Source organism: Panthera tigris, chromosome A1, assembly GCF_018350195.1.
Source record: "Panthera tigris isolate Pti1 chromosome A1, P.tigris_Pti1_mat1.1, whole genome shotgun sequence".
Lineage (NCBI taxonomy): Eukaryota > Metazoa > Chordata > Mammalia > Carnivora > Felidae > Panthera > Panthera tigris.
In genome coordinates, this window is record NC_056660.1 from 150024177 (window position 1) to 150043980 (window position 19804).

General features: G+C 33.0%; 1 protein-coding gene across 6 annotated transcripts in view; it reads right to left on the bottom strand.

The window, feature by feature from the left end:
* Positions 1 to 970: 970 nt before the first annotated feature.
* TMEM161B (transmembrane protein 161B) overlaps positions 971 to 19804 on the bottom strand; it is a 71904-nt gene continuing 53070 nt past the window's right edge. For 4 of the 6 annotated variants that reach the window (XM_042989608.1, XM_007079771.3, XM_042989625.1 and 1 more), the window contains 7 exons: positions 13592 to 13743; positions 13015 to 13075; positions 12387 to 12527; positions 9561 to 9674; positions 7334 to 7508; positions 6162 to 6258; positions 3877 to 4966 (listed from right to left, as the gene is read on the bottom strand). In XM_042989608.1, coding sequence (XP_042845542.1) covers positions 4689 to 4966; positions 6162 to 6258; positions 7334 to 7508; positions 9561 to 9674; positions 12387 to 12527; positions 13015 to 13075; positions 13592 to 13743 — 1018 coding nt within the window. In that variant the 3' untranslated portion in view covers positions 3877 to 4688. Of the gene's footprint in view, positions 1220 to 3876; positions 4967 to 6161; positions 6259 to 7333; positions 7509 to 9560; positions 9675 to 12386; positions 12528 to 13014; positions 13076 to 13591; positions 13744 to 19804 lie in introns of those variants that run through there. The other 2 variants (XM_042989613.1, XM_015536516.2) reach the window with 2 other exon arrangements.

Genomic DNA, 19804 nt, shown 5'->3' on the forward strand with positions numbered 1-19804 from the left:
GTGGACTCAGGAGATTACATTTGTTACATGCTTTACTGTTCATTAGCAAACAAGCAGCATTTAAATTCCATGCCTATAATCCTTCCTGTACAATATACCAACCTGAAAAGGGGACTACACAACATTGTCCATCTCTTCTAAAATTTCATTAGGGAGCTCACAAATAGCAAAGTCTGAGCAATCAGGGTGTTTTGTCAACCAATGAACTACAGGAATAATAAGAAAAAAACACTATGGTGGTTCTTATCTCCTGCAGGTCATTACTCAGAAATTACCTTTTCAGTGAGGGTTTCTTTCAATCCCTACCCTCCAACCTCATATTCTCCCTTCCCGGATTCCTTCCCACTCATTAGAACATATCACTATCTAAGGGAGTCTGGGTGGTTCATTTGGTTAAGTGTCCCACTTTTGTTTATGGCTCATGTCATGATCTCACAGTCATGAGTTTGAGCCCCACACCAGGCTCTGGGCTGACAGCGTGGAGACTGCTTGGAATTCTCTCTCTCTCTCTCTCTCTCTCTCTCTCTCTCTCTCTCTCTCTGCCCCTCCCCAGCTCACAAGCATGTGCATTCTCTCTCTCTCAAAATAAACATCACACACACACACAAAAGAACTTATCACTATCTAATATGTCCTACATTTGACTCATATTCATTTTGCTATATTCCTACATCAAACTCTATGTTCCTTGGGGGGGAGGGATTTTGATGTTTTGTTCACTGCTGTATGTAGAGCAGTTTAGGGAATATAAAATGTACTCAATAAATATTTTCTGAATGAATAATTAAATGAGCACAAAGCAAAATGTTCCTGGAGAAAACACTCTCCGTGAAGTAGTTTTTAACAAACAGTAAGTCAAAGTCCTCTAACACGATCTGTAACCATTCCTAAAGCCAAAAATTGCTCTTTATCTTTCTCACGCTAACACGAAGAGAAACTGCTATCAGATTTAGAAAAACACAGCCATACATTTAATGTAAATTCTTTATTTTATGGTAAAATTGAGGTCAACAGTGACGATAATTCAATTCTATTTAATTAGTATAGGCTGAATGCGTAAGAAGTGCAAAAAATAGCTAATTGAAGGCAGAAACAGGATGTTTCCTGGTGGTTAAATTAATATTCTTTTCACAAAATTATGCTGCTTCTCCTTATTTAAGACAATGAACAGTCTTTGGCCAAGTGGGAGAAAGGAGAGGAGTAACCACATAAAGGGATTCTGAGGGGGAAAAAAAGGAAAGAACAATGAAATAGAAAAAGACACGCCGTCTGAATCATTAAAGATAGGCCCATCCAACATTAACAGTTCGTAGCTAAAAAGAAAGAAGTTCAACTGTAACAAAGACAAGCATAAGGACAGGCTCAATCTGGTTTTTCTTTTTCGTAGGAAGAAATAAAATAAGTAAAATGTTTACCACTTTAAAGAAGTGAGAGGTTGACATTAGCTTTGTGATCATCCTTAGTGTCCAGGTCAGAGTTTTCATGGCATATAACCAGCTGAGTTAGAAACCCAGAGTACAGACATAATGAGAGGAGTAGGAGTTAAAAGATGATACTGTAGAAATATCTGAGATACTGGGTTCATGGTCTAGGATCATAAATGTGTTTAAATCTGATTCTTTAAGTCACCTAAAGCTCTGTGAAGATGCAGGATGATCCACATTCAAAAATTACTTAGTTTTATTTTGCTGAATAGAGCCATATACCATGATAGACCATTTTCAATTATGAGATGGCTCAGAAAGTGTGTTTGAATTCAGAGAATGTTGAGACCCTATGCTTTTCAGTACTGAGAATTTAATCTTTCATTTGAAAGAATAAAATCTATCCAGTGAAGTTCCAATTATAGATTTCATAATGAATTCTACTTATTGCTTCCTGGACCTATCAATTCCATTAATGGATGAATATCTCTTCTGAATCATAACTCAAGAAGAAATGTCACTATTTTACCAATGATATTTATATCAGAAACAATAAGACAATGAGCCCATTCTGCTTGGATGCGTTGGTCATTTATGCATAGCAATTGGAATTCTGGGGAAAATGCCAAAGATAATCAAACTGCATACGGATATTAAGATAAAATTATATGCTTTTCATTTCAGACATTTCAATGGGGGTAGGAGAGAGAATAGAGCTCTGATTTTTATAGTGCAATGGGCAGGGAATAGGGGAGCAGGAGTCAACAAATTATCAAATACAATTCCACAAATTATATGAAGCAAGATTATAAGGATTCCTAGTTACTTTAACAGAAATGTAAAGTAACTGACCTATGAAGCACTTATATTGACCAGAGTCCAACATAAAAAATAAAAGAATTCTACTGGCCTAATTAACAATATTAAAATATTATTTGGAATCATACATATATATAAATAATTATGTTGTACACCTAAAACAAATAAAATGCTATATGTCAATTATATCTCAATTAAAAATATTGCTTGTTTTACATAAAATACAAACCCTTTACACTTAGGAACAGAATTTGTGTACAAAGACAAGATGCTTAAATAAACCAGTTAGTAGTTGTAACAATCATTGTCTTTAAATTTGTTTGGAAAGAATTAAAAAAAAAAAAAAACCCATTACTTAAATTAATGTGCAGTTTGCACACATTCACAGTATACTCAGGGAGAATTCAAGTTTAAAAAGAGTGAATCAATAGTATTTCAGAAATGCATGTTATTTCATCCAATAATAAATTCTATGCCTTTTCCCCTCCATATTACTCTACCACAGTACAATCTTTGAAACTCAAAACAGTAACTTTAATTCTAATTTTTAAAACGTAGCTCTTTAATAAAAACGGTTATAAATATCAGGTGAGGTTCTTTTCAAGTCCAACATATCAGAACTTTCACATACAAAATAAATGTCATAATCTTGTCATAAATGCTGTCACCCTGTTAGAAGATCCTTATTTTCATGGATTCTGTTACCTTAAGATGTATTTGGAATGTTTCTTTTGGAAATACGCATGAACTATCATTAGGCTATATTAACAATTCATTTCAACCAAAGAATCTTATCCAATTTAAGCACTTATTACTCAGTCATATTTAAAGTATCAGCTAATTACAAAATATTTAGTCTGTAACAAAAGATAGGAATTTGCTGTATTGCCATTATTTGAATGAATGTGAACCACAAGCCTTGGAAGGAATTCCAAAAGAGCTTCAAAAGTGCTTTCAACAGTGATAATAGCACTGAAACAATAACACTAATATGTAATCTCAAGACCTTAACATGGAAGAACATTTACCTATAAATTCTGTTAAAAAACAAAACAAAACAAAAACAACACACACACAAACCTTATTTATCTCTTACATTCATTCCCTTTATAACTGAAACCCTTAATTTTAGGTTTTACATGTAAAAAGCATCAAAAAAAATTTATTTTCTTTTCATTTCATATGAATTTATCATTCAAATTACCTGAATTTCATCGTATCAAATAAAATATTAACATTTCTAATTCTAAACACTATGAACTTAAAACAAATCCTACTTAACAATGTTTAAATGATTCCTGTAGATTTGGTTAGTGGGAAAGGTTCTGAGTTTTGAAAATGATAAAAAAAAGATTTTTATTTGGGAGAAATCACCTAAGTACTTATATAATTTTAAGCAGTCTCACACATAGGCAACACAAATAAATTGCTTAATCTGATGAACTTTCAAAATGTATTTTAATCTCATTCCAAAAAGAAAGAAAATTTCTAGATACAAAGACATCTCATTCAGTCACATTTAATATACATTCAGCAACTTAAAATATTTAAGGATTCAATATTTTCATCTTTTATAATTTCAATATATTATATATTTAATATATAATATATATATACAATACATACAGGTAGTCAGCAGGATTAAAGTAATTTTTTAAAAGTCAGATCAATATTGATAAATATTTTTAGACTATTAAAAGGACTATATTTAGGATCAAAAAATAAAATAAAATATGGGAGTTCCAAGCCTAACAGCAAATGTTCATATAGCCAATCATTTTAAAAGATCCCTCAAGTTGGATAAAATACATTTTAAAACAATACTCTTGCTACTCTCAAGCAGCAATACTTGTAGATATTAACCATGTACATCTCCATTAAATTTAAAATTACTATGCAGCTTTCTTTACTGTAATATACAGTAGCTATTTCTTCCTTTCTGTTGGATTTTGCCATTGTTGTTATTTGAAGAGTGACTAATATATTACCAACAGAGGTGACTTTAGCTCCTTTCCCTACTCCAAAGCATGGCTCAGTTTGAAGATTGTTCTATAGGCAGCCACTATGAATATTAACAGTACCGTTATACCATTAAGAGCAATCGATCTAGAACTAGAGTCATATGAGAAGTTTCAAAGACTGCTGGAGGTTTCTGTAAACCAAGGTAATCATAAGTATTACCTCTGTAGATAGCCCTCTCACCATCAGTTAATACAAGGAGTTAAAATTCCAATGCCACAGTATAGTAGTTAATAATCTACTCTGTAATTTTAAATATTATACCATTGATTCACCCTGAGAATACAGAGGAAGCATTTAAAACAAGATATGCTGATATGTCTTTTTCCTTTGTATTTGCTTTCTTCTAGTTTCCGATAGCCCTTCAAGGGCACAGATATTTCAATTCAAAGTGTGGCTTGGATATCCTTTTCTGTTAACGGAGATTCATGCCACAGTCAGATACTGGTGATAGAAAAGCCCAAAAAGGCTTGTAGAAAAGAGACAAGCAGCAATCCACCAGGTCAGAAAAGACAGAAGTCCCCGAAAAAGCAGAGGAGTGAAAATGTTTTTTAAGCTGCTCAGTGCCACTGTTATTTGTGTAACAGTTACCTTCATCTTCCCATCAGTAGATGGCAATTCAGAGTAAACAGAATTGGAGGGTAGACTATTATCCACTGGCAAGGTAGAGATAGATTCTGGATAAATCCCCCAGGAATGATTACCTAGAAAATTCAAGACACAAGTAAAACTTGGACAATGACTAATTTCAAAGCTTCTAATTAAAAAAATAAAATAATTTTTTCAACTTATACTTGAAATTGAGAACAAGTTTAGTGGTACAACAAATTATTTCACGTTGAAAATAAAGTAAAATAACCTTTCTACATACCTGGTAAAAATTCATTTAACTTGACTAGGCTACAGTCTGGCCTTATCAGTAAAAGTACACATAAAAAGTCTAATTTACTTTTAATTAACTGCAGTAAAATCTGGTAAAATAATAAAAACATTTTTTTCCTTGTATAATACATTAATCAACTACCTCTACTGCAGTGACAGGGACAGACTCAGTAACTTCTTAGAAATCTTTTCTACCTCTACAATATCAGAATAAATTTCTTTCTCAGAAACTATCTATGATTTCAATGTGAGACACTATTAATAGCTAGCTTCCAGAAACTTTTTCATCATATATTTTACTATGTTGGATAGGATATGAGTCACATAATTTATAATTGAGCTACTTCTTTAGGTTCCATAGATTCCTAAAGGCCATTTACATCTGTCATCAGCTCTACAGTATCTACTAAGCACACCCAACTAATACTGCTAGTTCCTTTGGGCTTCTTAAACCCCCACACTGGCTGATTGCCTGATCTAAGCAAAGGGAAATGGTCAATACAATAATGGATAGCTCTCAAATAACACCACACAGGAACTTGATAGTTTAGTGAACAGACTTATGCGAGAACTTTGTTCTTCCACTGAGAAATCTTTATCCTGTCAATATCTACAGTAGACCTCACTACAGGATCTTGCAATTCATATAAATATACAAGGACCTTACAATAATTTAAACGTTAGGCACTAACAAAAATCTTATATCATCCTCTTACAACACAAAATAACTAAGACCAAGAGTGCTCATTCGAGTTTCTCAGTAAATTTTGGAATTAACCTTCAGCAAACAATTCTTACAAACAAATAGAGCATAATATTATAAAACTATATGGACTTCAGTTTTAAAATCCAAGATGATCAATCAACTTCTACAGCTCAAAGTTTTCCATGTTTCTTCTTAAAGCTTTTACAGAAAACAATTTTAAGAGGCCTATTTCTTTGTAGGTAACAAGAAGCATTATTAATTATAGGCAGAAAGGAAACCGACACCCTTTCTCGTCACCAGGGCATGCCTACCTAGTGTTTTCAAAAGCAGAGTCGTGTGAAGCAGCATTACCAGAGGGGCCACGTACTGCAGTGCAATGACACAAAGGTAATAGAAGACTCGAGCCACCTGCAAACAACAACATCCTTAAGTGTCTAATACGGTGAATGTGTTATGGGTGAATTTAACTTTCATGTAATTATCAAAATGAATTGCTTAAGAGATAAGTAATTCCATCTTGGGAAGGAAGCTAAATGCTAATAAGTCTACACTTCATTATAAATGCCCCCAAATGGACTTCAGAAAGGCTTAGTTTGAAAATGAGTTTTTTAAAATGTGAAAATATTAAAATAAATTCCTTAAAAATAGCTCTTCTTAAGCGATTAATATAAATTGGAGAAAATAATCACTTAAATTCAAATGGCATATTCAGTTACATTTCAAATATAAAATAAGATGCGAAAATCTCTAGACAGACACCAAAAACATCAAATAAAAATAACATGCCGAGTCATTAACCCCTCATAAATAAAAACATTAAATCCCCATTCTATATGAACATATTCAACTAAAATTTGAGGTAAAACTATAAAGAGTGTGAAAATTTGTACAGTAAAACAAAAGAAAAGTGTTTGAATCTTGATAAATGTCCCTGACTATGAAAGAAGAGTGAAAAATAGGGGACCCAACATCAAAATTCTAAAAAAGACAAGATCAGGTTATATAGATCCAGTTAACTATAATGGTGCATGGATTCCTAGCACTTTCCTTCTCTGGAATTCACATTAAGTTAAATGTTTACATTTCATGTTCAAATACTTGGAAGAATGTTAAATGGAATTAATTTAGTCACTAAAACTAGTGTTTCCTACCTCGTAAGTCTTAAAGGCTAGACATAATATATTGTAGTATTTTCCAAATCAATTGGGGGTCCCATTTAGCAATAGTAGACATACTATAGCTTTGCAACCCAAACTATATGATACTTAAAGTACTAAGGCAGGGAGAGGACTTGAGATTCTTTCTTCACTTCGCCCCACAATCAGATTGAGGTCTCTTAATATGTATCAACTTATGATTATACCATTTATTTTCGTTAAGAGTATGATGGGATGAAATTACTATTAAAGGAAATCAAAGGCTTTGTTTTCTTACAGTATACAGTGTTTGTTATTTTTCATTGTGACTAGAGTATGAAACTTACCATTTTCTGTAGCTCGACTGTACTTATTCGCCCTGCTTCTTTCTTCATCTGATCCACACATTTCTGGGCTAAGTTTAAGTAAGCTTGCAGGTGACTGCGCATCATGGCCAACCGCAAAGCACACAGCAGGATTATTAGCCAGAGTCGCAAAGTATCAAATGTAGCTTCTGTCATTCTACAGGTCAAAAAGTTGATATGGTGCTCTCAAAAACCAAAATATGTTAGCATCTAGTTAAATATGTCAATTTTCACCATATAAAACACAGGATATCTATACGTAGCTACAGTTGGAGATATAAAACAAAAGTATCCCACTATACTACAGCCTTACTATAGAATACTTTGACTTGCACAATAGAACTAGACAGATAAATGGATCATGAAAGTAAAGTAGTAACATATATCTACAAGAAAAAAGCAGAAAGTACATGGGATCCTCTTCTCTATCTACCCTTGTCTGTGAAAAAAAAAAATGGTTGTGAAATGAAGAGAAGTGGAGTGCTCTTAAACTGGAGAGTTTAAGAAAAAAAGGAAACTATAGGGGACTGCATGTGGAACTACCAAGTCAACAACCCATACCTAGAGTTTTGTCTGATTATACAGATATTTCAATATGACCTCTCTGCTGAGCTCCTGACTGGGATCATTGGAAAACCAGTAATTCTGATACATTATGAAGAAATCAGATGGCTCAGAATCCTATCAAGTCATTTAACCTATGTGCTCAAGCTGGCTCAGCTGTGAGCAATTCCTCAAGACTAAGATGAGGGTTCCAGGTGAGAAGATGTACCCTTATGATGCTTTATCAGAGAATTTTAGAAAGAAGAGGTAACTTCTGATGTCCTTTTGTGGTTTAATGTTTTTAAAAGACCATGGTTTCTGCTTTGATAAAAGGTAACACTGTGAGTAATTGGAAAGTAACACCTAGACCATGCTCAGCATCTCTTTTAATCTCTAGCACATATCAGGTGCTTAATATAGGACAGTGCACTATGTGAAATTACTTTTTAAAAACTTTGTGAATCTTTCAAGTTAAAACTGCCATTAAGACTTACTTGTATGGGGGAAAAACATTACAACTTCAAAAGATACTTCCCTAGTTCATTAAGATTAACTCTTAAAAAAAAAAAAAAACCATCATGGTCATCACTGATTGAGTACTCCAAGACAAATATGTACCAGGATCTAAAAGAAATACATTAATATAAAATGTATACTGTGTAGTCAATGACTAGTCAAGGTTTTCCACTTTAATTCTGGTGAGGCAGAGCAGTAAAGGAAACATTTATTAAGCACTTACTTCCAGCTGGTTGCATTACATGTATTCTTTCATTTAATTCCAATGACAACTTTGTGAGGTAGATACTATTATCTTCATTTTCCAGATGGGGAAACAGAGGCTCAGTGAAGTTAAATAATCTCCCTCAAGTGACAGTTTCAGTGAAGATCACAACTGGGGTTTGAACCAGCTTTGTCTGATTCTTTCTATTACTCTAACATGGTTCCACAAGGCTAATGAGTTAATATATCAAGTGCAGTTATTAGCACCTTTTAATAAATTGTTTCTATGTTTCCTTACTGTCTAGTTCTGTTAAAAGGGGAAATATAACCTAATATTAGTTAATAATGTTAAGGCATTATTTTAAAAATTTGATAGGTATAATGATAATATTATGTTGGAAAATGCCCTTATTTCTTAGAGGTGCATACTAAAGCTCTTAGGGATAAAAATATTAGACTTCTAATTCACTTGAAAAACTACTACATCAAAAAACAAACCAAAAAAAGGGGAAGGAAATATGGAAAATATCAACAACTCTTATAATGGCTGAACATGAGTTTCCATTTGTACTACTCATTATTTCCTCTATAATTTTCACAATTAAGGGGGGAAAAAAAAAGAACTGCAGAAAGTATCTTAAAAACAGGCCCCAAACCAGAAAAATGTCAGGTAACAACTAGACATGATGTGAGGAAGCAGAAAAACTTACAAGTGTGCAAGACAATATTGGTGTGGATTAATAATTGTTCACATTCATAAAAAGGTTAAATGATGATTTGCCAGTAGCTTCAGTTTTAGAACACATCTTTTAGCATTTCTATTTATGTTTTAAAAGTACAGTGTCTTAATATTATCATTAAAAAATTTAAATACAGGAAATACCATTTTGAAAAAGTTACGATTCAATAAGGAAACAAAAAATAGCCACCAGATACCCATACTTACAAAGGGACACTTTCTTTACCCAGTGGTGGGTTCATAATGTAGTCTTTGGTGATTGGTTTAACCCAGAGCAGAACCATAAATAAAGGAGCCAAGAAGTTGATATGAAGTAATGTTCTGAAAGTATGTAAGAAAAAAACATAAAAATCCAGGAATAAAATACACTAATAAACTACAGGAACTTGGAACTTAAAAAATGAGGTAGAAACTTATTTTCAGTATTCTGTAATAAGGTATTACTGACATCATTATTTTTTTTTATCCTTATCACAGGACACTGATCTGAGCCCCTGCAAAACTACCTCATTATCTGAATTTTTCAGATGAGAACATTTAGATTCAGGAAAGCTAAGTGACTTGCTCATGGGAGTATCACAGGTTAAAGGCAGACCTAGCACTAAAATCAAAATCTGTTCAGTTCTGTTCTAGTGTTCTTTAACAATCTCCCACGATATCCCTGCTTTAATACACAGGTACTTAAATGATTCCCTAACTTTCCACAGTCAACGAATCCAATGGATTTTCAGTATACAGGCATCATCTTTTGATACTTTTTCAGTGCAGCTAAAACAAAGTGCCTCCTTACTATGTATAAGAAAGAAACAGTGTTAGCAAGGTCCAAATACTAGCAGGCATAGGGCACATGGAACCTACTGCAACAACTTACACATAAGCAAACTTTCAAAATGCAATGATCATGCATAATGTTTGAATAAGACTATTAAAATCATGATTCAAATATTTTTATTTCCTCATATTATGAACATGCCTGAAATTAATTTCCCTATCCTGTATGTACCAAGGAAATTTACATTACTCCAGAAAACCAAAATACCTGATACACTAAAAGGTTTTAGGTCTGAATTATAATTCATTGTTAATTAATGTTCTAAGTCTGTATCCCACAAAGGCAGATGACTACTAAACACAGTTCTTATTTTAGAAAAAGACCAATTCTTCTGTTTTATTACCATACATTGCTTCATGATTAACCACAGTGAAGGGCTTAACTGGACAGTTTTAAATACATACATGCAACATTTTAAAATCATCACTACAATGCAAATGACAGTGACCTGTGTGAGGAAACAGGCCTGGGTCAGAAACCCATGAAAACCTGACCGAAAGAGGTGGAACTCTGGTTCTAAGCTCTGGCATTAAAACACATACTAGTGCCTGGTGGTGGGGGTGAGGAGAATGCCGCGCTTTGTGCCAGTCCTGCTATTCTCACAACAGAACAAGCTTGCCCACACTCCTGTATCATGGCAGAGTGCTAAAACACAATCGGGGGCTGCAATGAACTGAAAATAAAGCTCCCAACCCCAAAGGGAAAATTTTTTTAAAAAGAAGCTACATTTTACTGAAAAGGAAAAGAAGATAGGCTCCCTCCCAACCCTAAACTACCACCAAATGCTTTAAATGTTTTTATAAAGTGATTCTTTCATCCCCCAGCCTGGGTAAACCACCGGGTGCGGGGGAAGAAAGCAGCAGTATTAGGTATGCAGTGTTGCTAGGGAACACTCTAGTATCAAGGAGCAGCCCACAGCGGTTTCAGTAGCTGGTGAAGGGCTCCCCTCCACCCACCCTTTCAGCTTATTTAAATCCTAACACTGGGGTTAGTGGACTGAAGTGTGTGTGTAGAGAGGAGGGGGAGAACCAGGTTTTGTTTTAAAAGAAGCCATTAGAGAGATGGATGGATGTTGGGAGAAAAGCAGGATGTAGCCAAGAGCATGCTGAGTAAAAAGGAAGGGAAAAAAGAGGGAGGAAGAAGTGGTTACTGGGAAGTGAGAATAAGTAAACACACACATAGAGCATATGCCGAAAAATAGAGGTAAGGAGAAAACCAAAAGGACTGCAAAATTAAAGTAAAGGAAAATGACATAGGTAAGAGAGATAATGTGAAAAGACTAGAGAAACAATTTCATTAAATACAGGGTTTTAAAGAACAGAAATGTTGGGAAAAATGATCACTCAGAGAAACTCAAAGATTATATACACAAATATCAAAATGGAATATTCTCAACTTGGGCTTCTACTGCAAAACATGAAGACAAGACGGAAATTTGGTCTGGATATGAATTCAGAGAGATATAAACCTGTCGTTCTGCCAAGGTGTCTAACAGTCAACAAAAAACATCTGTAACAACCACAAAGAATATGGTAAATGGGTTTTGAACTATATGTGGAGATTCAAATATTATTTCTCCATCCTAAATTTCATCCAGGATTTCTCTAATCCTAAAATAGGATTTGGCAGTTAAAAGCAATCTATGATATTTAACACTGTACAGTATCAGCAATCTTCAAATAAAATAATGTATTATTTTAACAAGGGTCTCATAAACAGATCAATAATTTAAAAAGAAAAAACAAAACTTATTTCTTATGTACAAAGTTTTAACTTTCAAAACAATAAAAACATTTTAAGTAAAAAATTATTTGCATAAAATTATTTACATAAAATTTAAATAAAATATTTTAATTAAAATGTTCTGATTAAAGAAAATTTCCACAGATCCTTAGTTCAATTATAGGGAGTATTTCATAAACACTGACTTCTGACTTAAAAAGAACTAACAGAAGTACTGACATTTCCATTTTAACAAGTGAAAAGGAAACTGAATAAATGATACATGTTTTTAAACATAGGACTTAAAATTTAGAAGTGAATAAAAGAAACCTGCTTCTAGAAGAGGAAGTAGTATGACATCAAACGGTTATTTATTAATTTTTAATACAATAATTTATTATTTCATTACAATAATATACCTTCATTAAGATGGAAAACATATATTTATCTGCATGTGCTTATGTACATTTTCCGCTTACTGTGTAATTTTTTCTGTTGCCAAATTCAGGGCATCCAGATGCATTTGAGCCAGTCGTAATCCAGGAAATGTCAAAAAAGCCCCAATGAGTGAACAGAAAATAGCCAGGAAAAATTTGAAGGTAAGTTTTGAAACAGGACCCCTATAAATAAAAAAATAAAAATAAAAAAAGTAAGAAGTTCTCTAAGTTAACTTTCTAGGAATTGCCTTTCTTCTAATCCATTACTTTACAAACCACAATAATAACTAATAAAAACTAAGTAAACTTTTACAAAAAGAGTTCTCTTACTCAATTATAATGAGCCATATTTGGGTGAACTATAAACTAAATCAGGCCTCTCTAGCCACATTGGTAACAACCCAACCTATAAATTCAACATAGAATTTGATATACAACTCAGTATAAAGTTATTTAAGGAACTAAACCAAATAAGAATACAAATAAGAATTCTATGAAACATACTAACTTTATACACATGTAAAAATTACGAGCAAGGATATTTCTAAAAGGGACAATCTACTTAAAAAGAAATCCTCACAGATTAAAAACAAAAAGCCACAAAATGCTGTTGTACAAAAAAGTGGAAAAATTAAAATTTAAGTGATACTTAGTATTTATAAAAACTTACTGAGATTCTAAACCTTGCTTTTCAAGAAACTGCATCGCACTATCTGAAAAATTTGTAAACCCTGCAGGGAGAGAAAAAAAAAATTCTTAATACAGAATCTTTCTTTGGAAATAAAATGTTAGAAAACAGAACATCTTAAATGTTGAAGTGACTAGCTTAGCTCTTTCATGTGCTAATTAGTATGCCATAATGCAATAAAATTTGGTTATTAGCAGGAACAGTCTTTGAAAACATCCCTTTGATATTTGTACATTCCATAAGTGTGCATAAAATTTGCATTAAAATTTGCATCTTTATCTATGTGAGTAAACTTTAGCACTGTAGAAACTTAACTGTAAGGAAAAAATGGGGAAGGGGCGCATTTTTGAAAAAAGGTAACAAAAAATTCAGCTAAAACAACTACAAAAAAGGAAGATCTTATTTAAGAATAATAAAAGTTAATATTTAGGACATTACAGAATAAACACCTCAACCCTAATTTTAAAAATGTATCAGATATAAAAATTAAATAATGAAGTAAAAAATATTAACATTTGATAAAGCAAAATTGATTTTTAAAGTAATTTGAAATGATTACCTGTTTCGAGTCCAAATTCCAGATAGTTTTCTGTTACAATCAAGACTGCCATTGCTTTCACAAAGAAAAAAAATCCAAAAGTAACACAGACTGATCTTTCACCACCATCTTCGACTTTAAAATAGTGTGTAGTTAATGAAAATAGAACTTTGCTGCAGAAGGAAAAGTTCAGGAAAAACCACAAGTAACTTTGTGGGGAGTTAAATACAACCATCTTTACAGGATTTGAACTCCAGTAAAATCTGACTACAACATTTATTTTAATTCTGCAACATCATTATCTACAAGGTACCCTTTGGAAGGAAGTGACAAAGTAATGAAAATCTGATTAGTCTTCCAGGAAATAGGACATAAAAACAAGCAAATTTTAGCAAAGCTTATAACATTTTTAAATTAATGAAAAGTGCATACACACATTAAACTGTGTAACTAGGGAAAAAATCTATTTCTATTTTATCTGACTCAAATTTTACTGGGACAGTATTACAACAGTTTTATGAAATAGGTTCCCAGTGACATGAAACACCAAGGTAGAGGTTATTTTAGGGAGCTATCTTTTATTGGGCATGTTTTTCAAGTAATTTAGAATTAAACACACAAACACACATCACAGAAATCTGCAAACCATCCAATAATTCAAAATTTGAGAATTACTAATAGCCACTGGTAAACTGTGTTATCTGGGATCATCATTTCACAGTACCATTAAACAAAAACTCCAGAGAAATTAAGTTCTAGTTGAGCATTCAAAAACAGCCAAAGGTTCAACATGCTCACCTATCAAAACAAAATTAAAATGGTTTAATCTTATACAAAAATATTAAAGAGATTATTTTATCTGAGCCCTTCCCACAACTGACCAAACCAGTGGATGATCCAAAGCTAGAACCCAGGTTTCCATTATATCAAATTGTTCTCCTTGAAAGCATAAACCTGCCAAACAAAATAATAAAGTGCTTGGCAAAAAAAAAAAAAAAAAAAAAAAAAAATCTAGAAAAGCAACTTTTACATCAACTATGTGTCAAGCATGACAAATAGTAACAGCTGTAACCTAGTATTTATAAGTGCTAGGCCTTACCAATTAACTCATTTCACTCTCACCTTAACCAACTATTACCATTACTTTATATATTTAAAATTTTACTGGCACAAAAGGGTTAAGTAACTTGCCCAAGATCACACAGCTAAATTAGAGGAAGCAGGGATTTAAATCTAGATGATCTGAATCCAGGGAGTATTCACTTATTATACTCCCTCTTCTAAACTGTAAACAGCACCTAAGTTATATGGTAGTTGAGTAGTACCACTTGAAACCTTCTAAAAATAGAGGTGCCATGATAGATGTGAATAGTTCAAAACATTCTCATAATCAGAAGAATCCTTCTTCATGAAAAGTTAAGAAAGGGTAAGAATTCTCTTCCATGTTTCTTAAAAAAGTATTCCTTTCTGCCCTATTTAAAAATGGTTAATATACTTATTACTCATTCTCTATTTCTTTTGGATATTCCCTAGGATACTGGGTATAAATGGAGCATCACAGCTACACTAGTTAAGGTCACTTATCATAAAGTAAGACAATTTAAAGTAATAAAGATAGATGACTCTTTGGCATTTTTCAAAAGGAACTTGAAATAAACCTCCACTAGAATGCAAAGTTAATTATATCAAAGATTCTTATCCCTTGTTCATTTCTGTAGTTAGAATGCCAAGAAAAATGTCTGGCATATAGTAGGTACTCAAACAATTAGTGAATGAATTTTGCCATAGAAATAATGTTTTTACAAGGTAGTTTAGGTAAGCTGAAATAGTAATGAGTCTATGTTTTCAGGGTAAAATAGATTTTTTGAAGAATGATATCAAAAACAACACTGTTTCCCCGGAATAATATACTCAAAGTAGAAAACAACGCAGAAAAAGTTTTAGTCTGGGGCACTTGGGTGACTCAGTCAGTTCAGCATCTGACTTCAACTCAGGTCAAGATCTTGCAGTTCATGAATTCGAGCCCCATGTTGGGTTCTGTGCTGATAGCTCATAGCCTGGAGCCTGCTTCTCCCTCTGCCCCTCCCCCGCTCTCTCTTCCTCTCTCTAAAATAAACATTAAACAATTAAAAAGAAGTTTTAATCTAACGATCTGTTTTTTTCATTGGTAATAACAACAATATAAATTACTTACCACCCATGGTTACGAATTTAACGGATTGCCTGGGTTTTATAAAGGCTATGACTTTGTTTTCCTAAGGCTTATTTAGCTTATAGTTCCCCCTTTAAAATGTCAAAAAAAAAAAAAAAAAAAAAAAGTACAGGGCTCAGCCAGTCCCCCAGAACAGTGTGTGGGTATTTTGTTAACACCCTCTACTAAGCTCATTTTTTCAGTATCATCCCCTTCCTGCCTTTCACTGCTCTCATCTTGGTTATTTGCACCATAGCTCATCTCTCTTTCACACAAACCTGTCTTTTTCTTAAATGCCATGATGCCAGATAAATACTTCCTGTGATCTATTTTCCTAATTACGTATTAGTATTAGTGTTATTTTCTTTGAAAAAAATATAGTTTTGTATGCTACTTTATAGATCAAATGAATGTTCATGGGCTAATATTACAGGTGGAGATGCCACTTATAGCATTATTTCTCTAGAAAAATATTTTATTTCTAAACATTTTTTTAATAAATTTTTAAAAATGCTTATTTTGAAAGAGAGAGAGAGGGAGGGGGTGGGGAGGACAGAGAATTCAAAGTGGGCTCTGCACTGACAGCAGAGAGCCAGATGCAGGGCTCAAACCCAAGAACCGTGAGATCATGATCTCAGCTGAAGTCAGATGCTCAATAGACTGAGCCACCCAGGCGCCTAAACATTTAAGAATACAATCTACATGTTAAGTTGGGTACTGACTACCTACAAAGTGCTGTACTAGAAATTAATTTCAACTTTTTAACTATTTCTTCATAGACTATATTATTTACAATGCTACATTCTATAAATAAAGCACCTGATTTGCTTCTAAAGACCAGACAAAACCAGGTAATGGAAAGCTCGATGATAATCTCTAAACTTTTTTATTAAAAACACCTCTGCATGTTTTCATGTTTGCTATAATGAATACCTGCTTTAGGATACATATAACCAGAATACAATTATAGAACTTTAGCATACACCTTCTGAAGACATTTATCAGGCATTCTAAATGTCTTCTGATATCCACTGTAACTCAGGTTAAACATATACTTGGTTAGGTATTTGAACAAATTACTTCTTTAGTGTAAAAAAATAAGACTAATAAACAAGCAAACGCCATTAGTTTATAATTATTACCCACAGCAAATATTCAGCACCCTAACAGAAAATTATCTTGCTCAATTTAAGTTTGTAGTACTCTGGTTATAGAAATATAGAGAAATCTGAAACTCTACTGAAGAAAAAAGCTAACCCATGCAAGAATAGGTATCAGTTTTCTATGATATTGAGCATAAGGGAGAAAGGGGAAGCTAAATTATTTTTATAAACCTTCAAGTCTTATAAATCGGCAAAACCAATAATCTCTGCAAATTAGAGTAAGAATTTCAAGAGTGATATTTACTTTGCACTTGTTATTCTGCAATGCAGTATTTTCTGATATTCTATGTGCTATTCCTTCATAATTCTTTCTAAAATCAGCTAACATTACTGTACAAATTTTCCCTAAACATATTTGTCAATCCTCTTTCTATATTGGCTACTAAAAGCTACTAAATCATTTATAAACAATAAGAGTATACTGCATCCTTGCAGAAGTTGGCACGACTTTGTAATAATAGTCAGCTTAAGTAGGACTGTCAAATTGATAGGATGTCAATTTCAATTAAAATGACTAACGAGGGTTTAACAAAGCACATTTAGGTTCCACATCATTTTAAGATGTAATGTGAATTATTTTTAACTTTTCTACAACTTAATCACTACATATATCTTACCACTATTTTTTTCTCCATTTCTATAATGCTCTCACATCAAAGACAAACACTGGTAGTCCATAGTTGCTTAAAATAAAAGTCTTTCCAAGGGGAAAAAAAATAGTAAGATTATATACCCAAGACAGGACCCTGACAGTAATCAAGAGTCTCCAGTGAGCAGAAATAAAGGCAAGGTCTGCAACGCCATCAGTGCAAACTTCTTCCATTAACCTGGTGAAAACACATTGTTTGCAATGAAAGATGCTTCTGAGAGGAGCCAGCTGTGTGTGCATGCAGAAAAAAAGTTACAAAGCATTAATTTAAACTACCTTGTGGGATAGTTTTCTAATTAACCAAAGTAAACACACTGTAATTTAAATTTACATTATGATTTATTTTTTAGTGGTTCAATTACTAAAAAATACAAAGTTAAGACTTCTCTGCTTAAAACTCCCTAACTTCTCAGAGAAGAAAACAAAGTATTATACATGTAACATTCTATTATACCATTATTTTTTTAAATTATGCAATTTTAAGGGCATAACCTCATTATATCTATGATTAAGTGATATTCATCACTTCAGTAAGAGCTGAAGCCAGGTTAACTGTGAAATTTACGAAAGCAAATAACAACAACAACAAAAATCTGATTTTTCAAATAAATAGGACTACTGAAGCTTTTCGCCATGTAAATGGTAGTGTGTCTTATAATGAAGTAGAGAATCTATCTCTGAGCACCAAGAAAGCAAGTTAGGAACAACTTTACAAGTCTTTTAAACTTCCCCTTAACTTTCAGCTTTTAAGGAGTGAAACACAAAACACTGCTTAAGAGTGATGGTGAAATTCTAGAACACAGATGCTCAAATTTTTCCCTCTAGGATATTCTGAATCTGTGTTCCTTACTCATTTAACTCTTCTCCATTACTTAAAAATAAAACAAACAAAGCTGGTGGTTCATTTTACTAGTATCAAACACTACAGGTCTATCTCTTCCTTGGCATAATAATAAGAGCTTACACGTTGGGGGAGAAAAAGGAAAGAGGAGTAAGATTAAAAAAGAAAATACACCCCCACCCCCTGCAATCACAACTGAACTGCTTTTGAGAACTAGCTATGATCTCTCCCATTGCCTGAGGGACCTAAGCCCAGGCTGGAAAAACACTGCTTCATTTTTACTGAAAATGGATACAAGAATCTGGAGATAATTTCCAACTCCTTTTACAATGAAGAAGAAAACAACATTTTAGCCAATTGGTATCAAATGACCAAAATGAAATTTCTCATAGATTTACACCCACCGCAAAACTCTGTTACCAAAGAATAATTAAATTACAAAATATGTCAACACTAAAGGAAAGAAAAAAAAAATCAGAGGCAATCTAATCCAGGCATGAGGCATAATCTTTTTTATATCACTACTACTTTAATCCATTTAACCACAAGCACCTAAAATGTTATAATTTCTGCATCCTCAATTCAAATTGAATACTAGGATGAATCTTAAAACCATGTATCCATTGAGTCCCAGATTAGAAATGTTCCCATAACCCAGTGTAAAATATCCAGAGTATTCTGAAATGTATTATGATCTGGCTATACCCGTATGTTCAAGCTTCCACTTAAATCAGAATGCTGTATTTACCATCTCCTAAATTTCACAGCTATATTGTCGTAAATCATAACCCACTACCTGAACTACCTTATTCCCCTCCCTCTACCTAGTCAAAGACTCAACTCAAGCTCCATATGCTTTATGAAGCTTACCATTAATTCTCCAGCCGAGACCATTCTCATCATTTTCTGAACTCAAAGCGCTCACTACTGTAATTCATTTGCTATGTATATCATGTGCTATCTTGAACTACAGTGTAACACAAATGGAAAGAAAGCATTCTCTAGATCTAGACTGCCTGAATGAATCTTGGTTCTACTGCTATTATGTGATCATCCATGTATAATTTCTCTGTGCCTCCAATGTCTCTTCACTTGTAAAACGCAACTAATACCTTTACCACCTCAGAGGGCTATTTTGAATATTACAGATTTATTTGTAGTTCTTGGCAATAACTTGTTTTCTATATAATGAAATAAAATACTAAACTTCCAATACCAAAAAAGTAGTATGGGAATGTATACTAGGACAAATAGATTATATAATAATAAAAAATTAAGTTATTTTTACTTCAGATACAATTCCAATTACGTTTAAATCTTTTAAGCTTTTCCATGAAAAGCTAATCTAGAAGGTACAATTCTCTATAAAACACAACAGTGTTGTGTCAGG